At 40.1% G+C, this 21945-nt stretch overlaps 1 protein-coding gene across 1 annotated transcript; it reads left to right on the top strand.

Moving 5' to 3' along the window:
- The first annotated feature begins 80 nt into the window (after positions 1-80).
- Positions 81-21599, top strand: RBBP4 (RB binding protein 4, chromatin remodeling factor). The gene is made up of 12 exons (XM_047084165.1): positions 81-223; positions 805-952; positions 5410-5555; positions 12877-13050; positions 13399-13514; positions 13632-13792; positions 13889-14015; positions 14153-14230; positions 16015-16091; positions 16198-16255; positions 16346-16456; positions 20598-21599. The coding sequence occupies exons 1-12, from the start codon at positions 208-210 to the stop codon at positions 20661-20663; spliced, it is 1278 nt and encodes a 425-aa protein (XP_046940121.1). The 5' UTR covers positions 81-207; the 3' UTR covers positions 20664-21599.
- The last annotated feature ends 346 nt before the right edge of the window (positions 21600-21945 follow it).

Raw genomic sequence — 21945 nt, 5'->3', positions numbered from 1 at the left:
TGGATAGGCTGCGAACGCGGCTTCCCCGCCCACCCCACGGTTCGCTGCGCTCGGATTGGCCAGTGTTGGCGCGAAGGTGCGCGAGTCGGCCCTCACGCAGGGGCAGCAGGAAACAATAGAGGCCGCGCGCGCCGAGCGAGCGCCCGTAGCCTCCCCGCCCCTCCCGCAACGCTCGACCCCGGGATCCCCCCGGCTTGCCTGCCCGCCATGGCCGACAAGGAAGGTGAGGGTGCTGGGGCTGCCCCAGGAGGGCGGGGGTGCCGGGCTGGCGCCGCAGCCTCGACAGGGCCTAGCAGTGAAGGCAAGCCCGACTCTTGAGTGTTGTCTCCACCATCGAAGGCGTGAGGAGAAATCGCCCCGCGGGTCGGGCTAACGGCGCGCCTGTTCCAGCGGCGCGGAGGCCTGTCGCCGCGGCGTGGAGCTGCCGGAGTGGCGGGGGGGGGGGGGGCGGCGGAGGCTGTTTGGTCCCTCCCCGCGCTCCCTGTCGGTCGGCCCGCTTCTCCCGGGAGTGCCTACGCCGTTCCCTATCCCAGAGGCCGGTGCTCGGGCCTCCTCACCGGCTCCGTGGACCTAGCGCGTACCGGAGCGTGCTCCCGAGCTCGACGCCGTCGCCCCAACGCCTAACGGAGTGACTGGCCCGAGAGTGGTTGCGGGCCCGCGACGGTAGGGAGGGGGGTCGGTACCTCCGCCTGGGGGAGATTGAGGCAAATCTCCATTTCAGAATCGAGCTGTGCCGGTAGCTTTGGAAGTGTTAACTCCGTTTCCATTTGTGTTTGCTAACTTAATTTGTTTTTAACTTTTTAGCAGCCTTTGATGACGCAGTAGAAGAACGTGTGATCAACGAAGAGTACAAAATATGGAAAAAGAACACCCCTTTTCTTTACGATTTGGTGATGACCCATGCTCTGGAGTGGCCTAGCCTAACTGCACAGTGGCTTCCAGATGTAACCAGGTGACGTGAATCTTTTGAACGTTATTTTGTTGTGTCCTCCTCAGTGGAGATTTCTCACATTGATTTTCCCTATTTTCCGCCAGTCTCTTGGAGAGGGCACGTGATCAAAGCCTATTGGTGACGTTTTTTTCTAGGCCAAAAAATAAATAAATAAAACAAAATGTAAAAATAATTTTGCAACTTAGCTGATAAGGGAAAATTTGTTTTCTTTTCCTGATATGAAATGAATAGCCTGTTAGAACTATAGTTGGCCAAATAATATAAAACGTGTCAGCTTTCAAAAAATGCCATGATGGGTCATTCTAGTACTTTCAGGAAAACGTTTGAATGTATAGGTAGTAGCTGGTTAGTACAAAGATGTGTATGACATGGTACCTGCCTTCAAGGAGCACATGTCTAGTTAGTTGAAGAGGCTGGTGTAGACTAATAATTATAGATACATGTGCTAAGAGCAGTTTTACGGAGATACTTAGGATATTTAGAACTAACACCTGAGGATGGGATGGTTTTTATATAAGGGAATTATGCATAGTGAAAGATTAATCACTTGTGTGTCTTACACGTGAGAAACTTACCTCTAAGAGGATAAAATAATATTTCATTTAGCTTACATTTATTGAGGGTCTGGTAGGTGCCACATATCAGGGTGTACAAATTGAGATAAGTCACCTTCCCTACCTCGACTCCTTGTGTATATGGTATGGTAGATTTCCCCTCCCCCAAACCTTATTTGTAGGGAATATGGCCCAAGATCCCCAGTGGATGCCTGGAGCCATGGATAGTTCTGAACTCTATGTGTTATGTTTTTTCCTATACATGCATAACTGACAAAGTTTAAACAATGTAGGCACAATAAGAGACTAATGATAAAGCAGGATGATTATAATATACCATAACAAAAGCTGAGTGAATAATGTACCATAATAAAAGCTGGTCTCTTGCTGTCAAAATTTCTCACTGTACTCACCCTTCTTGTGATGTTGAGAAGATAAAATGCACATGTGATGAAATAAAGTGAGGTGAATGACATGGGCCTTGTGATGAAGTATTAGGCTACTACTGACCTGATGTTAAGTCAGAAGGAAGATCATCTGCTTCCGGATGGGACTGTAGTTGACCAAACTGAAGGAGGGGGGCTACTATATTACAGTGAAAAATAATTATCATGAGAGTGGCACAGATAAAATTATCAGAGGAAGGAAAAAATCGCCTCAATTTAGGGTATCCTGAAAGGCTCCCAGGAGGAAATAACAATGCAAAGATGAAGGTGAATTTAAATAATACAAGGTTTTATAAAAACCAGTGTGCCTGTTGGAATAATGGGTTTTCTATTATAAAACTGTTTCACTTTTCAGAATAGCATTTAAAAATTACATTGTGTATTAAATAACTCCATTTCTTCAAAATTCATGTCTTTAGAATTCAAGATATTTGCCGAATATGGTTAATTAGGCCATGTTTCAGCTCAACAAGTAATAAAATTTGATACAAATTTTACTAATGACTTAAGAACAAGGCTGCTACCTTCACAGTGGCATTAAAAATGAGGAGATCTGTCCTAATGGTGTTTAACAAACTTCTAAAAAAATACCTAGAAATTTAGAGTCAGAAGCTTTGTCATGACCAGGAATTCCCATGTTTAACTGATCATCAGAATTACTTGAGTTCAGGTTAAGTGGAGCCATTTCTGTCAGGAGTTCTCAATGGTAGTTCAAACCATTTAGGAGCTGGTGGCAGAGTAATTGATGAAAAATAGTTGAATGGTGATTCCACAATCATGAGCTGCATGCATCATATTGGAACGGTGGATCCCAAATACTGGCCACTGCATACCTACTAAATCATTCTGGAACCATATTTTTAAAAACCTTCCTATATAATGTAGTTAGTAGCTCAATTTAGAAAGCAATGAATTAGACTAAAGTTTATTTATTTTGAGTGGGGGAGGGGGGATAGAGAGTTGTGCCCGGTCAGTGCAGAGCCCGATGGAAGGGCTCAAACTCACAAACCATGAGATGATGACCTGAGCTGAAGTCGTAAACTTAACCGACTGAGCCACCCAGGAGCCCCAAAGCTAATTTTTTTAAGACGAGGGTTACTTAGAAGCAAGCATACCTATTGGCTTAGTGTTTAATATTTTGTGTCTGTTGGTCTTTTTCTTGTTTTCTTTTTTTTCTTGTGGGGATGGTGTTTATTCATATCCTTTTTTAAAAAAAATACTACTATAGTTCTGTAGTACCTTTTTCCACCACTTCCTGTGGTTCTTTGTTTAGCCGTCTAAATGTAAACATTCCCAGTTTTGTGTTGACAATTCTCTTTTCTTTCCTCTACTTTTTCTATGTAGCATATAGATGCCTATTGCCTCTGTGCAGAGGAATTTCTATTGGTTCTCTCTAGACCCAATTTCTGAGTTCTTCCTGAATTTTCAGCAGCCTACTGGTGTCTTCTCTGAACTATCTTACTGGGTTCCCCAACATGACATTTTCCAAACTGAGTATATTCTTTCCATAGAGGTCCCAATCGGCTTTCTCCTATTGTTCCTATTTCTCTTTATCATACTTGACTTTGGTTTGACATTTCCTAGGTTCTTCTCTTTCTCCACTTGATGGTTCATTTATAAGCCTCAATGAATTACATTTGTATAATATCTCTTATCTAGACCAAAGGTTCTCAAACTTTAACATGCATTGTAATCAGCTGGAGGGATTGTAAAATAGATTGTGGTGCCCTGCATTCCAGGTTTCTGATTTAGTAGGTCTGGAGTGGATCTGAGAATTTAATTTGCCTTTCTGGATGAAGTTCCTAGATGCTGATGCTGGTGGTCCTGATACCACACTTGAAGAACCTCTACTTTACACTGTCAGATTAATCGTCCTGTGATAATTCAAATGGTGCTGTGTCCTTAGAAATTTTCCATGGTCCTTTGTTCCCTCTATAGTATAGAGTCTTGAATTCCTTAAGGTGGCACTCAGTACCCTAGAATCTGCTTTCTTGCCTTCTCTTTCCATTTTGCAATGTCCAAAGTCAGTTGGGATGTTGGTCCTAGTAGGTGTGAGTTCTTTTGTTTATTTTTAAAATAATCTCTACACCCAACGTGAGGTTTAAACTCAGGACCCCCAAGATCTAAAGCCATATGCTCTACCAACTGAGCCAGCCAGGTGCCCCTCTAGTAGTTGTGTGATCTTAAGGCAAGTTGCCTAATTTTCCTAAACCTCAAGTTCATCTTCATCTTTTGATGCATGGTTTGTAAGTGTTTAACATGATATCTGGCATTTTGTAGACCTGCCCTTTGCTCAGTTCCCTTTCTTTGGAATACTGTCTTTCAAAACCCTTGTCTCTTCTAGGTTTTATCTCTCATTTTGATATCTGCTTAAGTATCACCTCTTTCATGAATACTTCTTTAATTCCAGAAGCAATCTTATTTATTTATTTAAATTTTTTTTAGCATTTATTTATTATTGGGAGACAGTCACAGAGTGAGAGTAGGGGAGGGGCAGAGAGAGGGAGACGCAGAATCTGAAGCAGGCTCCAGGCTCTGAGCTGTCAGCACAGAGCCCGACGCAGGGCTCGTACTCAACAAACTGCGAGATCATGACCTGAGCCGAAGTCAGTTGCTTAACCAACTGAGCCACCCAGGCGCCCCTATTTATTTATTTTTAAATTCTCATATTCTTATGTACGTTTCATGTATTTATTGACTTGTGTTTTAATTATTTGTATATGTGATTAATTGCCCCTGGTTTTTTAAGGGCATGAATCATGTCTTAATCATTTTTTGTACTTCGTAGTTTTTGGCACAATGTGTCACTGATTAGGCACTTAGTAAATATTTGAACAATTAGTTTATCTAATAATTATTTTCTTTTCTATACCTTTTAATGAAATTAATGAAGTAACCTAAAGTGTTAGTGTACCCAGCGATTACTTTGTTTACTTCCAACCCATTGTGGAGGGTGAGAAATTAATTCACATTTTATTCTGTTAGATGTTTTACCCAAAGTAATTATAAATTTTTTGTCAAGAAAATGAAGTGCTATGTAGTCCTATTAAGTGCTAGGTAGTCTTCTCTATGGAAGATACATTAAAAGTCAGAAATGTGTAGGGGTGCCTGGGTGGCTCAGTCAGTTAAGTGTCCGACTTCAGCTCAGGTCATGATCTCACAATTCGTGAGTTCAAGCCCCGCGTTGGGCTCTGTGCTGACAGCTTGGAGCTTGGAGCCTGCTTTGGATTCTGTGTCTTCCTCTCTCTCTGCCCCTCCTTTGCTCATGCTGTCTATCTCTCAAAAGTAAATAAACGTTAAAAAAATTTTTTAAAAGTTAGAAATGTGGCTCATAATGACTTTGTCCTCTCAAAACCTGGTTATAATTGTGCCTTTTTGCGTGTATATGTATATCACTACTTCATTGTCTCTATCAGTGTTGCTAATTTGAATAGTGACCATATGTTGCTGTTAACAGACCAGAAGGGAAAGACTTCAGCATTCATCGACTTGTCCTGGGAACACACACGTCGGATGAACAAAACCACCTTGTGATAGCCAGTGTGCAGCTCCCTAACGATGATGCTCAGTTTGATGCTTCCCACTACGATAGTGAGAAAGGAGGTAGGAATCTTAAAAACAAAAGAAGGAATAATGTGTGGGTTATATTTTTTATATTTTTGAAGTATCATGAAACGAATGTTAAGTTTGATAAATTAGCCTGTCAAGTTAGTAATAAGATTTTGAGCTTTGGGAAGCCTGGGTTTGCAGTACAGATCTTAAGTCTCAGAAGAGCTACTTAACACATAACATGGTTCTGTGCCTTTTCTATAAACCTCTCTCTACTAAGGAGGTTTTTGTTGTTGTTGTCGTTTTCCTTATGTTTATTTATTTGGGGGGGGAGGTGGTATGGAGAACATGCCAAGCAGGCTCCATGCTGCCAGCACAGAGCCCAACGCAGGGCTCAAACTCATGAACCATGAGATCATGACCTGAGCCAAAATCAAGAGTCGGACACTTAACCAACTGAGCCACCCCGGTGCCCCTTTTTATTGTTTTTTAATTTAAGTAATCTCTACACCCAACGTGGGGCTCACACTCAAAACCCCAAGATTAAGAGTTGCATGCTCTATTGACTGAGCCAGCCAGGTGCCCCAAAAGTCTACCATTTCTGTTTTTGTGCATGCATTCTCAGCTTGGGAGATAATTGCCCCCAAGGGGATGAAAATTTGTTCTCAGAGAGTGGGATGTGTGAAAACCATCTTAATTCTTTAAATGTGTAAAGCACAGATGTGCATGGTGTACATAAATATACAGGGTATCTATGGTATTAAAATTTCATCAAGAGTGTCAGAAAAGATGTTTTATAAAACATCTTGTTTCTTGGGGAAAAAAAGACTAAGAAACACTGGCTTAAATTACGCTTTCTCAGATTGAAGTGGTAGAAATGACAACCATGGCACTTGATATGTATATAAAAATTAAATGAGCCATTTAATTGTATCCTATTTTTAGGAGATGACCTAAGGGTTTAACTAAATACTTTTTCCCTTTTAGTAGAGGTGGAAATGGGTGAGTTACCTTTGTTGTTACCCTTGAACGCAAGTTAGTACCAAGAGGTAAAAGATACACTCATTGAGATTTGCGATCTTTTAAAAAAAATGGATGTTTAATGTTTCTTTCCTTAGATTTCTCCTGACTAGCAGAATCCATTTTTTATCTAAGTTCTTTTGAGCTCCCTCCAGTTATTTGCCAGGATCGTTCTGTGCAGTTAATCTTTTGATTACTCCATATTTGCCTTAGGGTGATACAGAATGCAAAGTAGTAAGTTCTTAAGGTAATGATCTGCAAACATGATTTTGTGTCACTGACCCAAGTATATGTGATATGATTATTGGAAAGTTATTTTCTTTTTTTTTTTTTTTTTTTAAACTTTTTTTTTTTTTATTTTTTTTTATTTTTGGGACAGAGAGAGACAGAGCATGAACGGGGGAGGGGCAGAGAGAGAGGGAGACACAGAATTGGAAACAGGCTCCAGGCTCTGAGCCATCAGCCCAGAGCCCGACGCGGGGCTCGAACTCACGGACCGCGAGATCGTGACCTGGCTGAAGTCGGACGCTTAACCGACTGCGCCACCCAGGCGCCCCAGAAAGTTATTTTCTTGATAAGCATTAGTGTTGGGGGGGGGGTGGGCACTGAATCTAAGAATCCGAAGATTTTGGCTTGAGATCCTGTTATGCCTCTCACTAGCTGTGTGGTTTTGGATAAATCATTTAGCCTCTCTGAGCATTAATTTCCTTTTTATTAAATGAAGATAAATTGTGGGTCGCCTGGGTGGCTCAGTCGGTTAAGCATGTGACTGGAGCTCAGGTCATGATCTCACGGTTCGGGAGATCCCCCCCCCCCCATCTTCAGATCACTGGATAGGCTTCTCTCCATATGGTCTTAACAATGATGGAAGTACATAATATCATAGTGTCTCTTAGGTGGTGGTGAAGTAGATAGTTACTAGTCTCTCTCACTCTCAGATGAAATGTCCTGGACTCTCAGATTGAACTATTGTAATGAGTTACCATCCACTTGACCCCATTTGGTTTTAGGTAATTGATGTCGGGAGATCCTCCCTCACTTGCGTGTGTTCTCTCTCTCTCTCTCTAAATATTAAAAATTTTAATTAAAATCTTTAAAAAAAATGAAGATAAGTTGTTTTGAAATAGGATTTTTGGTTTAGTGACAAAGCAATATTCTGATGGGTAATGTAATAAATTATTTTAAAAATCAAAGCAAATACTGAATGCCAGGGTTTTTCCTTGGTACTAGGGATACAGCATAGAATAGGCTTTTCTGGCCTGATGTATCTTGAACATCTTTTTGTGTAAGACATAGCTCCTTTTTTGTTTTGTTTTGTTTAGACATAATTTCCTTTTGATGGTTATATACTGTGTCATAATTAACTATCCCTTATTTGACATTTAGGTGGTTTCCAATTTTCGGACTTCAAAAACAGTACTTGTACCATATGTCCTTTATAGTTTTACTATAGAATAAGTTTTGTTTTTCTTTTTTAATTTTTTTTTTTGATGTTTATTCATTCTTTTTTTTTTTTTTAATTTTTTTTTTTTTTTCAACGTTTATTTATTTTTGGGACAGAGAGAGACAGAGCATGAACGGGGGAGGGGCAGAGAGAGAGGGAGACACAGAATCGGAAACAGGCTCCAGGCTCCGAGCCATCAGCCCAGAGCCCGACGCGGGGCTCGAACTCACAGACCGCGAGATCGTGACCTGGCTGAAGTCGGACGCTTAACCGACTGCGCCACCCAGGCGCCCCGATGTTTATTCATTCTTGAGAGAGACAGCATGAGTGGGGCAGAAGCAGAGAGAGAGGGAGACACAGAATGCAAAGCAGGCTCCAGGCTCTGAGCTGTCAGCACAGAGCCCGACATGGGGCTCTAACTCACAAACAGATCATGACCTGAGCCGAAGTCAGATGCTTAACCAACTGAGCCACCCAGGCGCCCCATTATAGGATAAATTTTCTAAGTGGAAGGCCGATCAGAGCAAAACTGCCCTCCAAAAAACATTCAATCCCACCAATAGCAATCGTATTTGTATGTTTCTCCATGCCCTCGGCAACATTGGATTTACCTGTCCAACTTTTCTCTGATGTCCTTCAGATATTGTGTCATTCTTTGAATGCCTTCATCATTCCAAGATTTTAAAATATTTAGCTGTTGTTTTCTGGTACTTATGTTTTAACCATTAAAACTATAATCTTCCTGGTATTTGTTTTGGTATTGGGTACAGAGTAGGAATCTAAGCATTTTTCTAAGTGGTTAGCAATTTTTTATCTTTATTTATTTAAGAAAAAAAATTTTTTTTAATGTTTGTTTATTTTGAGAGCCCATGCCTGAGCAGGGGAGGGACAGAGAGAGAGGGAGAAAGAGAATCGCAAGCAGACCCTGCACTGTCAGCTCGAAGCCCCATGAGGGGCTCAATCCCACTGTGAGATCAAGACCTGAGCCAAAATCAAGAGTTGGAAACTTAGCCAACTGAGCCACCCAGGCACCCTAGCAATTTTTTAAAAACCATTTGCTGGCAAATTATTTTCTTCACTGGTTTTAGAAGTGGCATTTTTTTTTTTTCCAACGTTTTTTTATTTTATTTTTGGGACAGAGAGAGACAGAGCATGAACGGGGGAGGGGCAGAGAGAGAGGGAGACACAGAATCGGAAACAGGCTCCAGGCTCTGAGCCATCAGCCCAGAGCCTGATGCGGGGCTCGAACTCACGGACCGCGAGATCGTGACCTGGCTGAAGTCGGACGCTTAACCGACTGCGCCACCCAGGCGCCCCAGAAGTGGCATTTTTTAACATACATACTCAAGTCTTTTTCTGGTAATTGAGTTTTTTGAACAGCATCAAGCCAATTTTTGCTTCATCCCCCTTCATTAATGTTTAATTATGGATAAACAACTTAAAATACCAGTAATTATATTTGTACCACTATATAAATCATCCTATTTAATCCTCACAAGGAAACTGATACTCATAGATGTTTTGTAACTTGCCCTAAGGTTACATAGCTTATCTCCCATTTCTCCCTCTTCTCTTTACTTCCCTTCCCTCTTCTCCCCCCCCATCTTCAGATCACTGGATAGGCTTCTCTCCATATGGTCTTAACAATGATGGAAGTACATAATATCATAGTGTCTCTTAGGTGGTGGTGAAGTAGATAGTTACTAGTCTCTCTCACTCTCAGATGAAATGTCCTGGACTCTCAGATTGAACTATTGCAATGAGTTACCATCCACTTGACCCCATTTGGTTTTAGGTAATTGATGTCAGATAGCTTCAAAAGATCATTGAACTTCCAAAGTGAAAACTAAAAACTGACTTAGTCTTGTTTTGACGTTAAAATAATTTGTGTTTATATTAGGTTCAGCCTGGCTATAGTCACGTTTTAAGCCCTTATAAAATAGATTAGATGTAAAAAATTTTTATTAATACTTATTTTTGAGAGAGAGCAAGTGCACACAAGCAAGCAGAGGAAGGGCAAAGAGAAGGAGACAAAATCTGAAGCAGACATCACTCTGTCAGCGCAAAGCCCATTGTGGGGATTTAGGGCTTGGGGCTTGAACCTACTAACTGTAAGATCATGGCCTAAGCCAAAGTCACAACTGACTGAGCCGCCCAGGTGCCTCTAAAATTTACATTTAAATGACTCTGTTACCAAGATCGTCCAATATCAAGTTTATTTCTAGCAACTTATTTGGGGAATTTTTTTTTTTAAGATATCTTTAGTCTTTTGTCTGAATTATACATAATAAACTTATTAAATCATGATGAGATAGTTAACGGATATTAGAGTTTACTCTTTATAGTGAAAAGGTTTTTATGGGCTGAAAGAGTGGCTTAGAGGTAGAAGTCAGTGCCGGTTACCTAGTTCGTTGGGGAAAATACTGGCTGGGAGGGACACAATAGTACCTTCTGGGAGGCTGGAAATTTCTGTATTTTGATCTGGGTGGTGGTTTTCCTAGTGTATACGTTTGTAAAAATTTGTCAAACTAGGCACTTATACTACATTATAGCTCAAGTTTTTTTAATACCATTTTATATGGAGAGAAGCAAACAAAATAGAAATATAACTGGACTTTGATAGCCATTTAATTATTGTACATTGATGCCTCAATCTTTCCTATTTCAGATTTGGCCTTTCATATACCACCAGCTTTAACTTGAGAACCCCTAATTATTTTTTAAATTGATAAATCATCATCTTCACAAAAACTCAATTGTGAATCCTCTAAGCTGACTTATTACTGTACTTTATCCACAGTTAGTTAGTTTATTCCTCTGTTTAATATGTATCCCACACCAAAATACCCCACATTCTGTAGTTAATACCCTTGTTCTGCAGACTCTGTGCCAGCTGTTGTTCTTCCCTTGTTATTGGTATCTGTTTTCTGGTAGTTCTGCTTTTTTGTCATAGTCATCTGTAGTTACATTTTATCTCTGTGTGTTTGGACTGAAAGTTCCTTGCAATCACATCCTATCATGCCTTCTTTTTTTACATCATAGATGCTCATGGTCTAGAGTTCTGGGGGAAAATTCATTTAACGTGGTTTTTTTTCTCTTTTAGTGTCTATTTTGAGCTTTTATTTTTAGATTTTTAGCCTGTATGAAACATTTGCATTTCAACGTCTAAAAGTTAACTTGGAAGTTGAAAGTTATCTAATCTGCCAGCCATATTACCCATCTATATCCTTGCTTTTTAAAAAGATTTTTGTCCTGGGGTACCTGGGTGGTTCAGTTGGTTAACTGTCTAACTCTTGGTTTCAGCTCAGGCCGTGATCACTGTTCATGAGATCAAGCCCCATGTTGGGCTCAACACTGACAGCACAGAGCCTTTTGGGGATTCTCCCTCTCCCTGCCACCCTCCCAAATAAACTTAAAAAAAATTTTTTTTTGTCCTTCAAAGTGTAACAGTAACAGTACTCTTGACAGCATTTTCATTTACAAGTTAATTTCACAGCTTTGCTTTATGAATAAAGTATTTGAGGCTCAGAGAAATTGAAGGTCTTCCCCCAAATCACTAAGCTAAGTGGCAGTTAGGCCAACATCCGACTCTTACTTAGATATCTTATTCTGCCTTTTGTAATTCTTTGACTGATAGTTAACTACCTTTGTTTGTTTATATGTTGCTTTGCCAAGATTTACATAATCACAAATTATATTGTTATACATTTTATGGTGACACTTGGGAGAACTAAGTGCATACAGTAGTCAAAAGTGAATAAGAAATGTTTTTATCTATTCTTTGCCTGGTTTATTTCAGCTAAGGATCATGGTTGGCATATGTAAGTGGGGGTTAGGAAAACGAAACTACCTCTTGGGCTCTGTGTTTTGTCACTGGACTAAAAGAAATGGTATAGGGAAAAGATAATGGTGTGATGGTATTTCAGAAAGGACATTCCAAACTAGGTCTTCAAATAAATGGTATAGGAAGAACTCTTTAGTACCTGGCATACTGTGTACTCTAATATTCATTAAAATAGTAACTTAGGTTCTGTTTATTCAGCACTTTCAGTATTTTAAGTGAGATTTAAAAATTGATTATTGACGGTGTTTGGGTGGTTCATTCGGTTAAGCGTCTAACTTCAGCACAGGTCATGATCTCACAGTTCATGGGTTTGATCCCCACGTCGGGCTGTGTGCTGAGAGCCTGGAGCCTCCTTCGGATTCTGTCTCCCTGTCTCTCTCTGCCCCTCCCCTGCTCGCACACTGTCTCTTTTTGCCTCTCAAAAATAATAAATAAAGGTTAAAAAATTTTTTTAATTGCTTGAGAATCTGCTTTTTGATTTATTTTGTTTATTATTTTTGAGAGAGGGAGAGGGAGAACTCCAGCAGGGGAGGGACAGAGAGGGGGAGACAATCTGAAGCAGGCTCTGCGCTGACAGCAGTGAGTGAGATCATGACCTGACTTGAAGTTGAATGCTTAACAAACTGAGCCACCAAAGCACCCCAAGAACCTACTTTTGAAGTGGAATTGGTATAGTGTTCCTACTTTTAGATAGCATATATATTTATTAATTATACAACTCTCCAGAGTTGGTGTAGTTATGGCTGAAAGAATACTAGACTGGGAATCAAAAAATGGGGATTCACATTAGGTTCTGCCAAAGTCATGTCACTAGGAACACATTAATGTAGGTACTCCAGATTTCTGTTTTTCTTTGTAAAAATTTTGAGGATATTAACTGTTCCCTACTGTGTAGTATTGCAGTAAGAATCAATAAAAGGTGTGAAAACACTTTATACTGCTGACAAATATCTAGATTACTTCTCTTACATCAGTTTGCTGATAAAAAGCAAACTTGGCCTGTGTCATCATTTGAGTGACATAGGGTATCTCTTGCTTTGTCCTCATTTGCAATTTCTTATTTACAGAATTTGGAGGTTTTGGCTCAGTTAGTGGAAAAATTGAAATAGAGATCAAGATCAACCATGAAGGAGAAGTAAACAGGGCACGCTATATGCCCCAGAACCCTTGCATCATTGCAACAAAGACTCCATCCAGCGATGTTCTTGTTTTTGACTATACCAAACATCCTTCCAAACCAGGTACCTGCCCTCTTTAGTTCAAATACAGATAATGAGTCGCTGTGGGAATACATTGCTCCACTCAATTGGAATTTAATTGCTTGTTATTCTTTGTATAATTTATACTGGTGATTTATACTGGTATGTGTGGGTATTCTTCATTCTTCTTACCCAGGTGGGGAAAAAAGTGCTTTTTTACACAGAATAGAGTGATGCTCATTTTAATTTTAAGCATTCTTTGATCATAATGGGTCTGTATCGCTTTAGATAGGAAGAGCCTTCGAACTCTTGATCAAAATTCCATTATGTTTAGTAGACCCAAGGAGGAAGTGGGCTCTGGATAGTCTTGATATGTCGGTTACTTTGCAGACCCTTCTGGAGAGTGCAACCCCGACCTGCGTCTCCGTGGACATCAGAAGGAAGGCTATGGGCTTTCTTGGAACCCAAATCTCAGTGGGCACTTACTTAGTGCTTCAGATGACCATGTGCGTATCCTTCCCATTTTGAAGCAAATCTGGGCTAGTTATCAGTTGGTTTCTTTTCTGGGGTGTGTGGGAAAGTGAGAATCTTCCATTTATATAATAGTTAATTTTACATTTAAGACCATCTGCCTCTGGGACATCAGTGCTGTTCCAAAGGAAGGAAAAGTTGTGGATGCGAAGACCATCTTTACAGGGCATACAGCAGTAGTAGAAGACGTTTCCTGGCATCTGCTCCATGAGTCTCTGTTTGGGTCAGTTGCTGATGATCAGAAACTTATGATGTGAGTAGAATCGTGTTTTAATTTTTTCTTTGTTATCTAAGTTTTATATTGTTACCTATTTTAAGCTTTTTTCCTGTTTTTTCTTTTTTATCGAAGCTGGGATACTCGTTCAAACAATACTTCCAAACCAAGCCACTCAGTTGATGCTCACACTGCTGAAGTGAACTGCCTATCTTTCAATCCTTACAGTGAGTTCATTCTTGCCACAGGATCAGCTGACAAGGTCAGTTTGTTTTATTTTAAGAAAAAACATAGGGTGAATTTCTCTGGCTTCCTTTGAATGCACAGAGATCTTTTAGTTACGGAATTTCTTCTCATTAAAAAAAAATTGATTGTTCTTGCTTTCCTTTTTGTATCTAGACCGTTGCTTTGTGGGATCTGAGAAATCTGAAACTTAAGTTGCATTCCTTTGAATCACATAAGGATGAAATATTCCAAGTAAGAGAAACTAATGTGCTTTTTTTTTTTTTCTTTAAGGAAAACCTGGATGTGTGAGTAGGCACACTTGTGGTTTATCCCATTACTATAAATAATAAAAACCTTCTACATGTTTATGCTAATCTCTGTAGGAATTGGGATTGTTATTTCTATACTTCCTCAAACTGGTCATTGGCCACTTATATTCTTGAGGTATTAAGAAAATTAGTGCCTGGGGACGCCTGGGTGGCTCAGTCGTTTAGGTGTCCGACTTTGGCTCAGATCATGATCTCCCAGTTAGTGAGTTCAAGCCCCGCGTCAAGCTCCACGCCTGTTTGGGATTCTCCATCTCCTTCCCTGTCTGCCCTTCCCTCCCTCCCTCTTTCTCTCTCTCTCTCAAAATAAATAAACTTAAAAAATTAAACCACAAAAAAAGAAGGAAAATTAGGGTCTGATTTTATTCTTGTCTCTGACCCTTGTCTCTTACCTTATTTCCAGAACTTGCCATGTCTGTTGATTTTGTAGTTGAAGCCTAAAGTGCTAGCTCCCATGTTTCCTGCCTCATGAGTTTAAGCTCCTTTCTTAATCTGGAAAAACTGACTCAGTCAAGAAATGTTGCACTATGTTCAAAGCTTATTGCTGGAAAACTGTGAGGAATATGTTCTAGTCTTTGCTGTCAAAGAGCTTACAATTCTATAGCAAGGAAAGGCCCATTTAGAGTCACCATAATAAAAGATGGTCAAGTGTTAAGAACCTAAAAATGGTCAAATTTAATTTTGGTTGTGTGAAAGTGGCCTCTGAACTAGTCTCTAGGTGAGCCATTTTCCCATGCACTTAGTCTCACTTAACCTTATTTTCTACTCTCAGCCTCTCCAGTGAACATTTTGTCTTTACTCTGTCTTTTTGTCCTTGCCTGTAATGGTATTCTTGCCAGGAGTATGTCTAAATTCCTCCCTAAGTATTGGTCACTAATGCACTCTTATCCGTACCGTGAACCTAGGACTTTCTTATCAAACAGTGTAACAATATGTGATTTTGTTGTGTGTGTAGTAGCTAACTTTAATAAAGTCATTATTGTAAGGAGTCATTTTTTATCAGTTTTATAGTGCTGAATTTATAGTAAGTATTTGAGAAAATATTGTGTGTATGTGTTTTGCATTTTGGTTCTAAGGTCAGAATTGGATTACATTCAGCCAGAAGCTAGAATTAGTAAGAATAGATAAGATCAGATCCTCAGAAATATAAGATGAGCACCTGGCTGGCTCAGTTGGTGGAGCATGCAACTCTTGATCTTGGGGTCGTGTGTTCAAGCCCCACTTTGGGTGTGGAGCCTACTTTAAAGTTTAAAAATCTTTAAAATACATACGTGTAAAGTGAAAAAGAACAAAAGCTGACTTCCTAGGTTTAGTGATAGATTATTTCCATATAAGAAACAATATTATCTAGCTGTCAAGTTTTATAACATCTAAAATACGTTGATTTCTTCTTTTATTTACAAAATGTTTTAATTGTTAAATATAATTTAGGTATTTTCTCCTCAATTTTTAAATTTTTTTTAATGTTTATTTGTGTTTTGAGAGAGAGACAGAACGTGAGTGGGGGAGGAACAGAGAGAGAAGGAGACACAGAATCGGAAGTAGGCTCCAGGCTCTGAGCTGTCAGCACAGAGCCCGACGTGGGGCTCAAACTCATGAACCGTGAGATCACAACCTGAGCTGAAGTCGAACGCTTACTGACTGAGCCACCTAGGTGCCCCCTCCCTGAATTTTCTAAATGCTTTTCTGTTTCCTTCATTCTTACTATAGGTTCAGTGGTCGCCTCACAATGAGACTATTTTGGCTTCCAGTGGTACTGATCGCAGACTGAATGTCTGGGATTTAAGGTAAATCTTGTGTTAGTTACTTTTTGTGGAGTTAACTTTATTTGTACTTTCCCAAATTAGTTACTCAGGATAAATGTTTTAACTTATAAAAATTTTCTTGTGCTAGTAAAATTGGAGAGGAACAATCCCCAGAAGATGCAGAAGATGGGCCACCAGAATTGTTGGTATGTTACACACACTGAGTAGTATTGAAATAGTCTGTATTTATTGTCCTCTATCTGTTCCTCATATCTTTGTTTTTCTCCCTCTTGCAGTTTATTCATGGTGGTCACACTGCCAAGATATCTGATTTCTCCTGGAATCCCAATGAACCTTGGGTGATTTGTTCTGTATCAGAAGATAATATCATGCAGGTTTGGCAAATGGTAAGTGTTAATCATTTATTTGGGGGAGGTTAGGTAAATGAGATGTAGTGTCACTTCATATTTATAGACTTTAATGAATACCACTGGCCTCTCTGGTCAGTTTATTCCTGAGTATGACTTTAGCACTTAGCTGCACATTATCATTTTCAAGTGTCTGCTTGTTACCTTTATCTTCTTGTGCCAGTGGTGTTTCAGACTCAAACCAAACTTCTCTCCCCCTTTACCTTACTCCCCTTTCCTCCTGATTTTCCTGTTTCCTATATGGCTCTAGTGTCTTCTCCAGCTCTTCCAACTTGAAAAGTCAAGTTTATTATCACTAGACTTCTAAGTCTAGTTCACTTACCAGGTTTAACATTGTCTGTCTGCAGGGTCATATCTATACTCCTCTTACAGAATACACACTTACATACCTACTTTCCTGTTTCTACTACACACCCTAGTTTTTGTCAGATTCTTACTACTACTTTCTAGACTATAATAACCTCCTTGCTGTTGGCTTGCTTCTGCTTTCCCCTCTTTGCTGGCAGTTGAATCTTTGAGAATGGCATTCCTTTGAAGTGGCTTATGAACATGCCCAGCACATGCCTACCACAGTGGCACAGCATCAAATACTATCATTTCTCCATGAAATTTTAGTAGATGCTGAAAACATCCCTGCCCTTTATACCCCGGTTGGAGGTGATTGAGGTGAATTCTTTGAATTTCCAGAGAGCTTGGAATTTAATAAAAGATAACTATGATGTCTAATATATAGCAGAGTTAGAAACACTTGCCTTCTGAAGATGGATGGTGGTTGATAGTTGGACATAAGGTGAATGGGCTTAATGCCTCTGAACTGTACACTTAATAATGATTCAGATGGGGGCTGTCTGGGTGACTCAGTCGGTCAAGTGTCTGACTTCAGCTCAGGTCATGATCTCCTGGTTAGGTGAGTTCAAGCCCCGAATCAGGCTCACTGCTATCAGTGCAGAGCCCACTTTGGATCTGCTGTGTCCCCTTCCCCTTCCCCACTCACACTGTCTCAAAAATGAAATGCTTTTAAAAAGTGGTTAAGATGGTAAATTTAAGATATTTTTCGTAAGTTTTTTTGGAGAGAGAGCATGTGTGCAAGTGGGGGAGGGGCTGAGAGGGGGAGAATGAGAATCCCAAGGGGGCTCTGTGGTGTCAGCCCTGATCCTGACGCTCAGTCCCACAAACTGTGGGATCATGACCTGAGTCAGAATTAAGAATCGGATATTTAACTGCCTTAGCCATCCAGGCACCCCAAGATGGTAAATTTTATGTGTTTACCACAGATTTTTTTAAATGTTTATTTTAGTTTTAAAATAGCGTGAGTGGGGGAGGGGCAGAGGGAGAGGGAGACACAGAATTCAAAGCAGGCTCCAGGCTGTCAGCTGTTCGCATAGAGCTGGACACAGGGCTTGAACTCACAAACCATGAGATCATGACCTGAGCGGAAGTCCAATGTTTGACTGAGCCACCCAGGTGCTCCTGAGATTAACATATTGTATGGTGTATCTGTACTTTGGAATATTATGTATCAAAAAGAAATGTGCTTTGTTTTGATAAGATACCCATGACATTTTAAGTAGGAAAAGGGCAGGTTGTAGAACAATAGCATGCTGTAATCCCTCATGTTAAAATTATTGTAGCTAGTGTTTAATTAGGGGTGCCTGGGTGCGCCTGCATGCGTGCACTCAAACATTTTTTAAAAATTATGTGTAACTATTTAGAAGGCTGTTTGTCAAAATGTGGTTGGTATATTTAGGGAGTATTTGTATTTCTTCTTTATTCCTTTTAGTAATAATTATGTGTTATATGTGTAAACAGAAAATCTGGCTCACCTTTTTCCTTGTATTGTACCCACATAAAATTAATGTAAAAATTAAAGACGGAAAAGTGAAATAGTCTGCCTTGGATAGCCTTTAAATTAAAAATATTTTAGTTGTTCCCATGGGATTGTTGTAGTAGATTGAACTACATCATCTTCAGGCAGGCCAGGTATTTTCTTTACTTGTTTTTTTTTAGAATTGTGGTAAAAGAAAAGGAGAATTATAAAATAAATATTTGGTCTTTGTCCAGGTTCCTAGCACAGAGGTCCTAAAACCTTTGGAATTGTCAGAGTGGTAGAAGTCTCTATTCCTATTTATAAAGAGCCCCTTTTGGCCACGCCTGAGTTTAGGCTAAGGAGGTAACTTAGGGCCACTGGATAGCCTCAGGATAGGTCTGGACTCCCAAAAGACTGAACAGTTGATTGGAAAACTTTTCAGTCCCTCCCACCCACAAGCAGAGGGGATTGCGCTCTGTAAAGACTCTTGAAAAGCCTCTATAAAACTTCTCGATGCAATGAGCTTCCAAGTTGTTAAATAGATCGATGCTGCCTAGGGAAGGCATGGACGCTCTGTGCTCCCTTTTCACCGTGCCCTGGGCATCACTGCCATTTGACTATTCCTGAGTTTTAAGTTGTAAACTGCTGATACTAAATAAAAGTTTTCATGATTTTATGAATCATTCCAGCAAATTATCAAATCTAAGATGGCAGGGGGTGGGAGGGCAGCCTGTGGAAACCCCCAAGTTTTATAGGCAAGTTGGACAGAAGTACATGGTTAGTCTGGGCACTCCGCTTGACACTGGCCTCTGAAGTGAGGATTATAGTCTTGTGGGACCAGGCCCTTAAACCTGTGGAGTCTGACACTACTTCTAGGTGTAGTTAGTGTCAGGATTGAATTGAATTGTTAGACACCTTTGGGTGAAAAAGACAGTTACACATTCGTTGTCAGAAAACATTACAAAATCGTATACGTTCCTGTTGCAGTCAGATCACAGGCTTTTTAAAGATAAGACTGTCCCATCCTCTGCAGCACCTAGCCTAGTGATTTGTGCACAGTAGATGCTAAGTAAGAACAGTTAACTTTCCCCAAATAAAAGTATTTTCTGTATTTAAGATTATGCCTTTGGCTGCAAGTTTCTCATCAAATAATAGAAGTAGAGTTTATTTTATGCTAGAGCAGTTTTCTTTTTTCTTTTTACATTTCTTTTTTTTTTTGAGAGAGAGCGAGCACATGCGCAAGCAGGGGAGGGGCAGAGAGAAAGAGGGAGACAGGATCTGAAGCAGGCTCCATGCTGACAGCAGAGCACCCGATGTGGGGCTCGAACCCACGACCTGCTCTAGATCATGACCTGAACCGAAGTTGGACGCCCAACTAACTGAGCCACGCAGGCGCCCCTAGAGCAATTTTCTTTTAAAAATATTCATAAATTGAGATTTGAAACCCATGGTTGGGGGGGGGGGGAGTCTCTTAATGAACGCTTATTTATTTTTTACTGTAATCACAGAATTATGCAACCGTCACCACAGTAATTTACCCCTCAGAAAAACTGCATACCCATTAGCCATCACTCCCTATTTTTCTCCAGTCCGCCCAGCAGTAGGCAATCCCCAGTCCACTTTATGGATTTGCCTGTTCTGGACACTTACTATAAACTAAATAATACAGTATGTGACTACCTTTTTTTTATTGCCACATACCATTTTTATTTATTCATCATTTGATGGGCATTTGTGGTGTTTTTACTTTTTTTAATTCTATAAATTTTTTTTTAATGTTTTATATTTTTTTTGAGAGAGAGAGAGACAGTGCGAGCAGGGGAGGGACAGAGAGAGGGAGACACAGAATCTGAAGCAGGCTCCAGGCTCTGAGCTGTCAGCACAGAGCCTGATGCAGGGCTTGAACCCACAAACTATGAGATCATGACCTGAGCCGGTCTGACGCTCAACCAACTGAGCCACCCAGGCGCCCCTGTCGTTTTTACTTTTTGACTCTTGTGACTAACGTCCAATAAAAGGACTCCTGAAGGTTGAGTGTGAAGACAAACAGTAACCATACTTCAGTTTTGTGGGAATGTCCTAATCTACTTGGCCTGTGGGCCAGCTGCCTGTTTTTACTGGAACATAGCCATACCCATTCATTTTCAGATGGTCAATGGTTGCTTTCATGCAGCAACTGCAGAGCTGAATAGTTGCTACAGAGACTCTGGTTCAGTCTCTCTCTCTGGCCTGATCTGTTTTTGAAACTTTAACTTCAAGAAATATCTTCCATGTTTACTAAATGCCCTTTCTCTGTTTCTTGTTTTTGGGCAGGCAGAGAACATTTATAATGATGAAGACCCTGAAGGAAGCGTGGATCCAGAAGGACAAGGGTCCTAGATATGTCTGCACTTCTTGTGATTTTAGACTCCCCTGTTTTTCCTCTCAACCCTGAGATTGATTTAACACTGGTTTTGAGACACAGACTTTGTTTGGCTATCCCTCTATGATAGATAGGTACCATCAACAATGTTACTAGCCCAAACAGAGGGTGTTTTCTAAATATTAACTGGGGGACTTGATTCAGTAAAACCACAGACTTCTATTTAAATTTTCTTCAGGAATTTTCTAGTAACAAAGGTCTAAAGTAGCCACTTTAGAAAGGGGAATATTGTGTGTGGTTATTTTTCTTCTTAGGCTGTATCCCCAAGTTTTTCAGACTCCTTTAAGTTAAGGCTAAAGTGAGGAAGGAATAGAGCCAAGTGAGGTAGGTGTCTGAGCCATGGAGTATAAATACCACACGATGTCATTTTTATTCAGGAAATGGGGGAGATTCAAGTCCTATAAATTCCTCTTCTGAAATCTTCACACCTGACTTTCCAGGATGCACATTTTCCTATGTAGACCAGTCTCCCCTGTTTCTTCAGTTAAGTCAAACCTATGTGTTCCTCTTTCCCCATATATTTTTGCTTGTTAGTGTATTTCTTGAGCTGTTTTCATATTTCTTTCCTTTCTGTGAAATGGTTTTTTTAAAAAACTTGGGACCACCAAGTTGTAAAGATGTATGTTTTTACCTGACAGTTATACCACAGGTAGACTGTCCAGTTGAGTTGAGAAGAGTGAATTGATAGCTTGTATTTGTTTTTAAAATTAAATTAATCCTGGATAAGAGTTGCTTTTTTTTTTTTTTTTTTTTTTTTTTTTAAAGGAGTTAGTCCTTGACCACTAGTTTGGTACCATCTCTATTTTGGGTGACCTGTTTCACCAGCAGGCCTGTTACTCTCCATGACTAACTGTGTAAGTGCTTATAATGGAATAAATTGCTTTTCTACGTAACCCCATGCTGATGGGTTTTATTTAGTACATAACATTCATCAAACACCAGTCTGGCTTCTCGAAGGGTTGTTCAGAGGACAGTAATTGTCTCTGGTCTTTGACTATCAAGAGCAGAATTAAATATAATAGACCCAGAGCTAGAGAAAAGAGGTTCACTCCTTCCCAGGGAAAGTGCAAGACATAAAACGCTGAACCCGAGAGGCACAGGATTAGTCTTTGATAAAATCACATCTTTTTGAAGTCTCTCTAGAGAACTACATGGACTTTCAAGACTGTCAAAGGCAATGTGGCAGAGAGCATTTAAGGCAAATTTTAAATTTGGAAAAGGTGTTTGAACCTTTTCCCA

This window comes from Lynx rufus, unplaced genomic scaffold (assembly GCF_022079265.1).
Source record: "Lynx rufus isolate CCGP_SWC_20201006 ecotype Redwood Valley unplaced genomic scaffold, mLynRuf1.p SCAF_2, whole genome shotgun sequence".
In the NCBI taxonomy this organism is placed as follows: Eukaryota; Metazoa; Chordata; class Mammalia; order Carnivora; family Felidae; genus Lynx; species Lynx rufus.
Note: the sequence above shows the minus strand (reverse complement) of the source record. Positions and strands in the feature narration are given on the sequence as shown.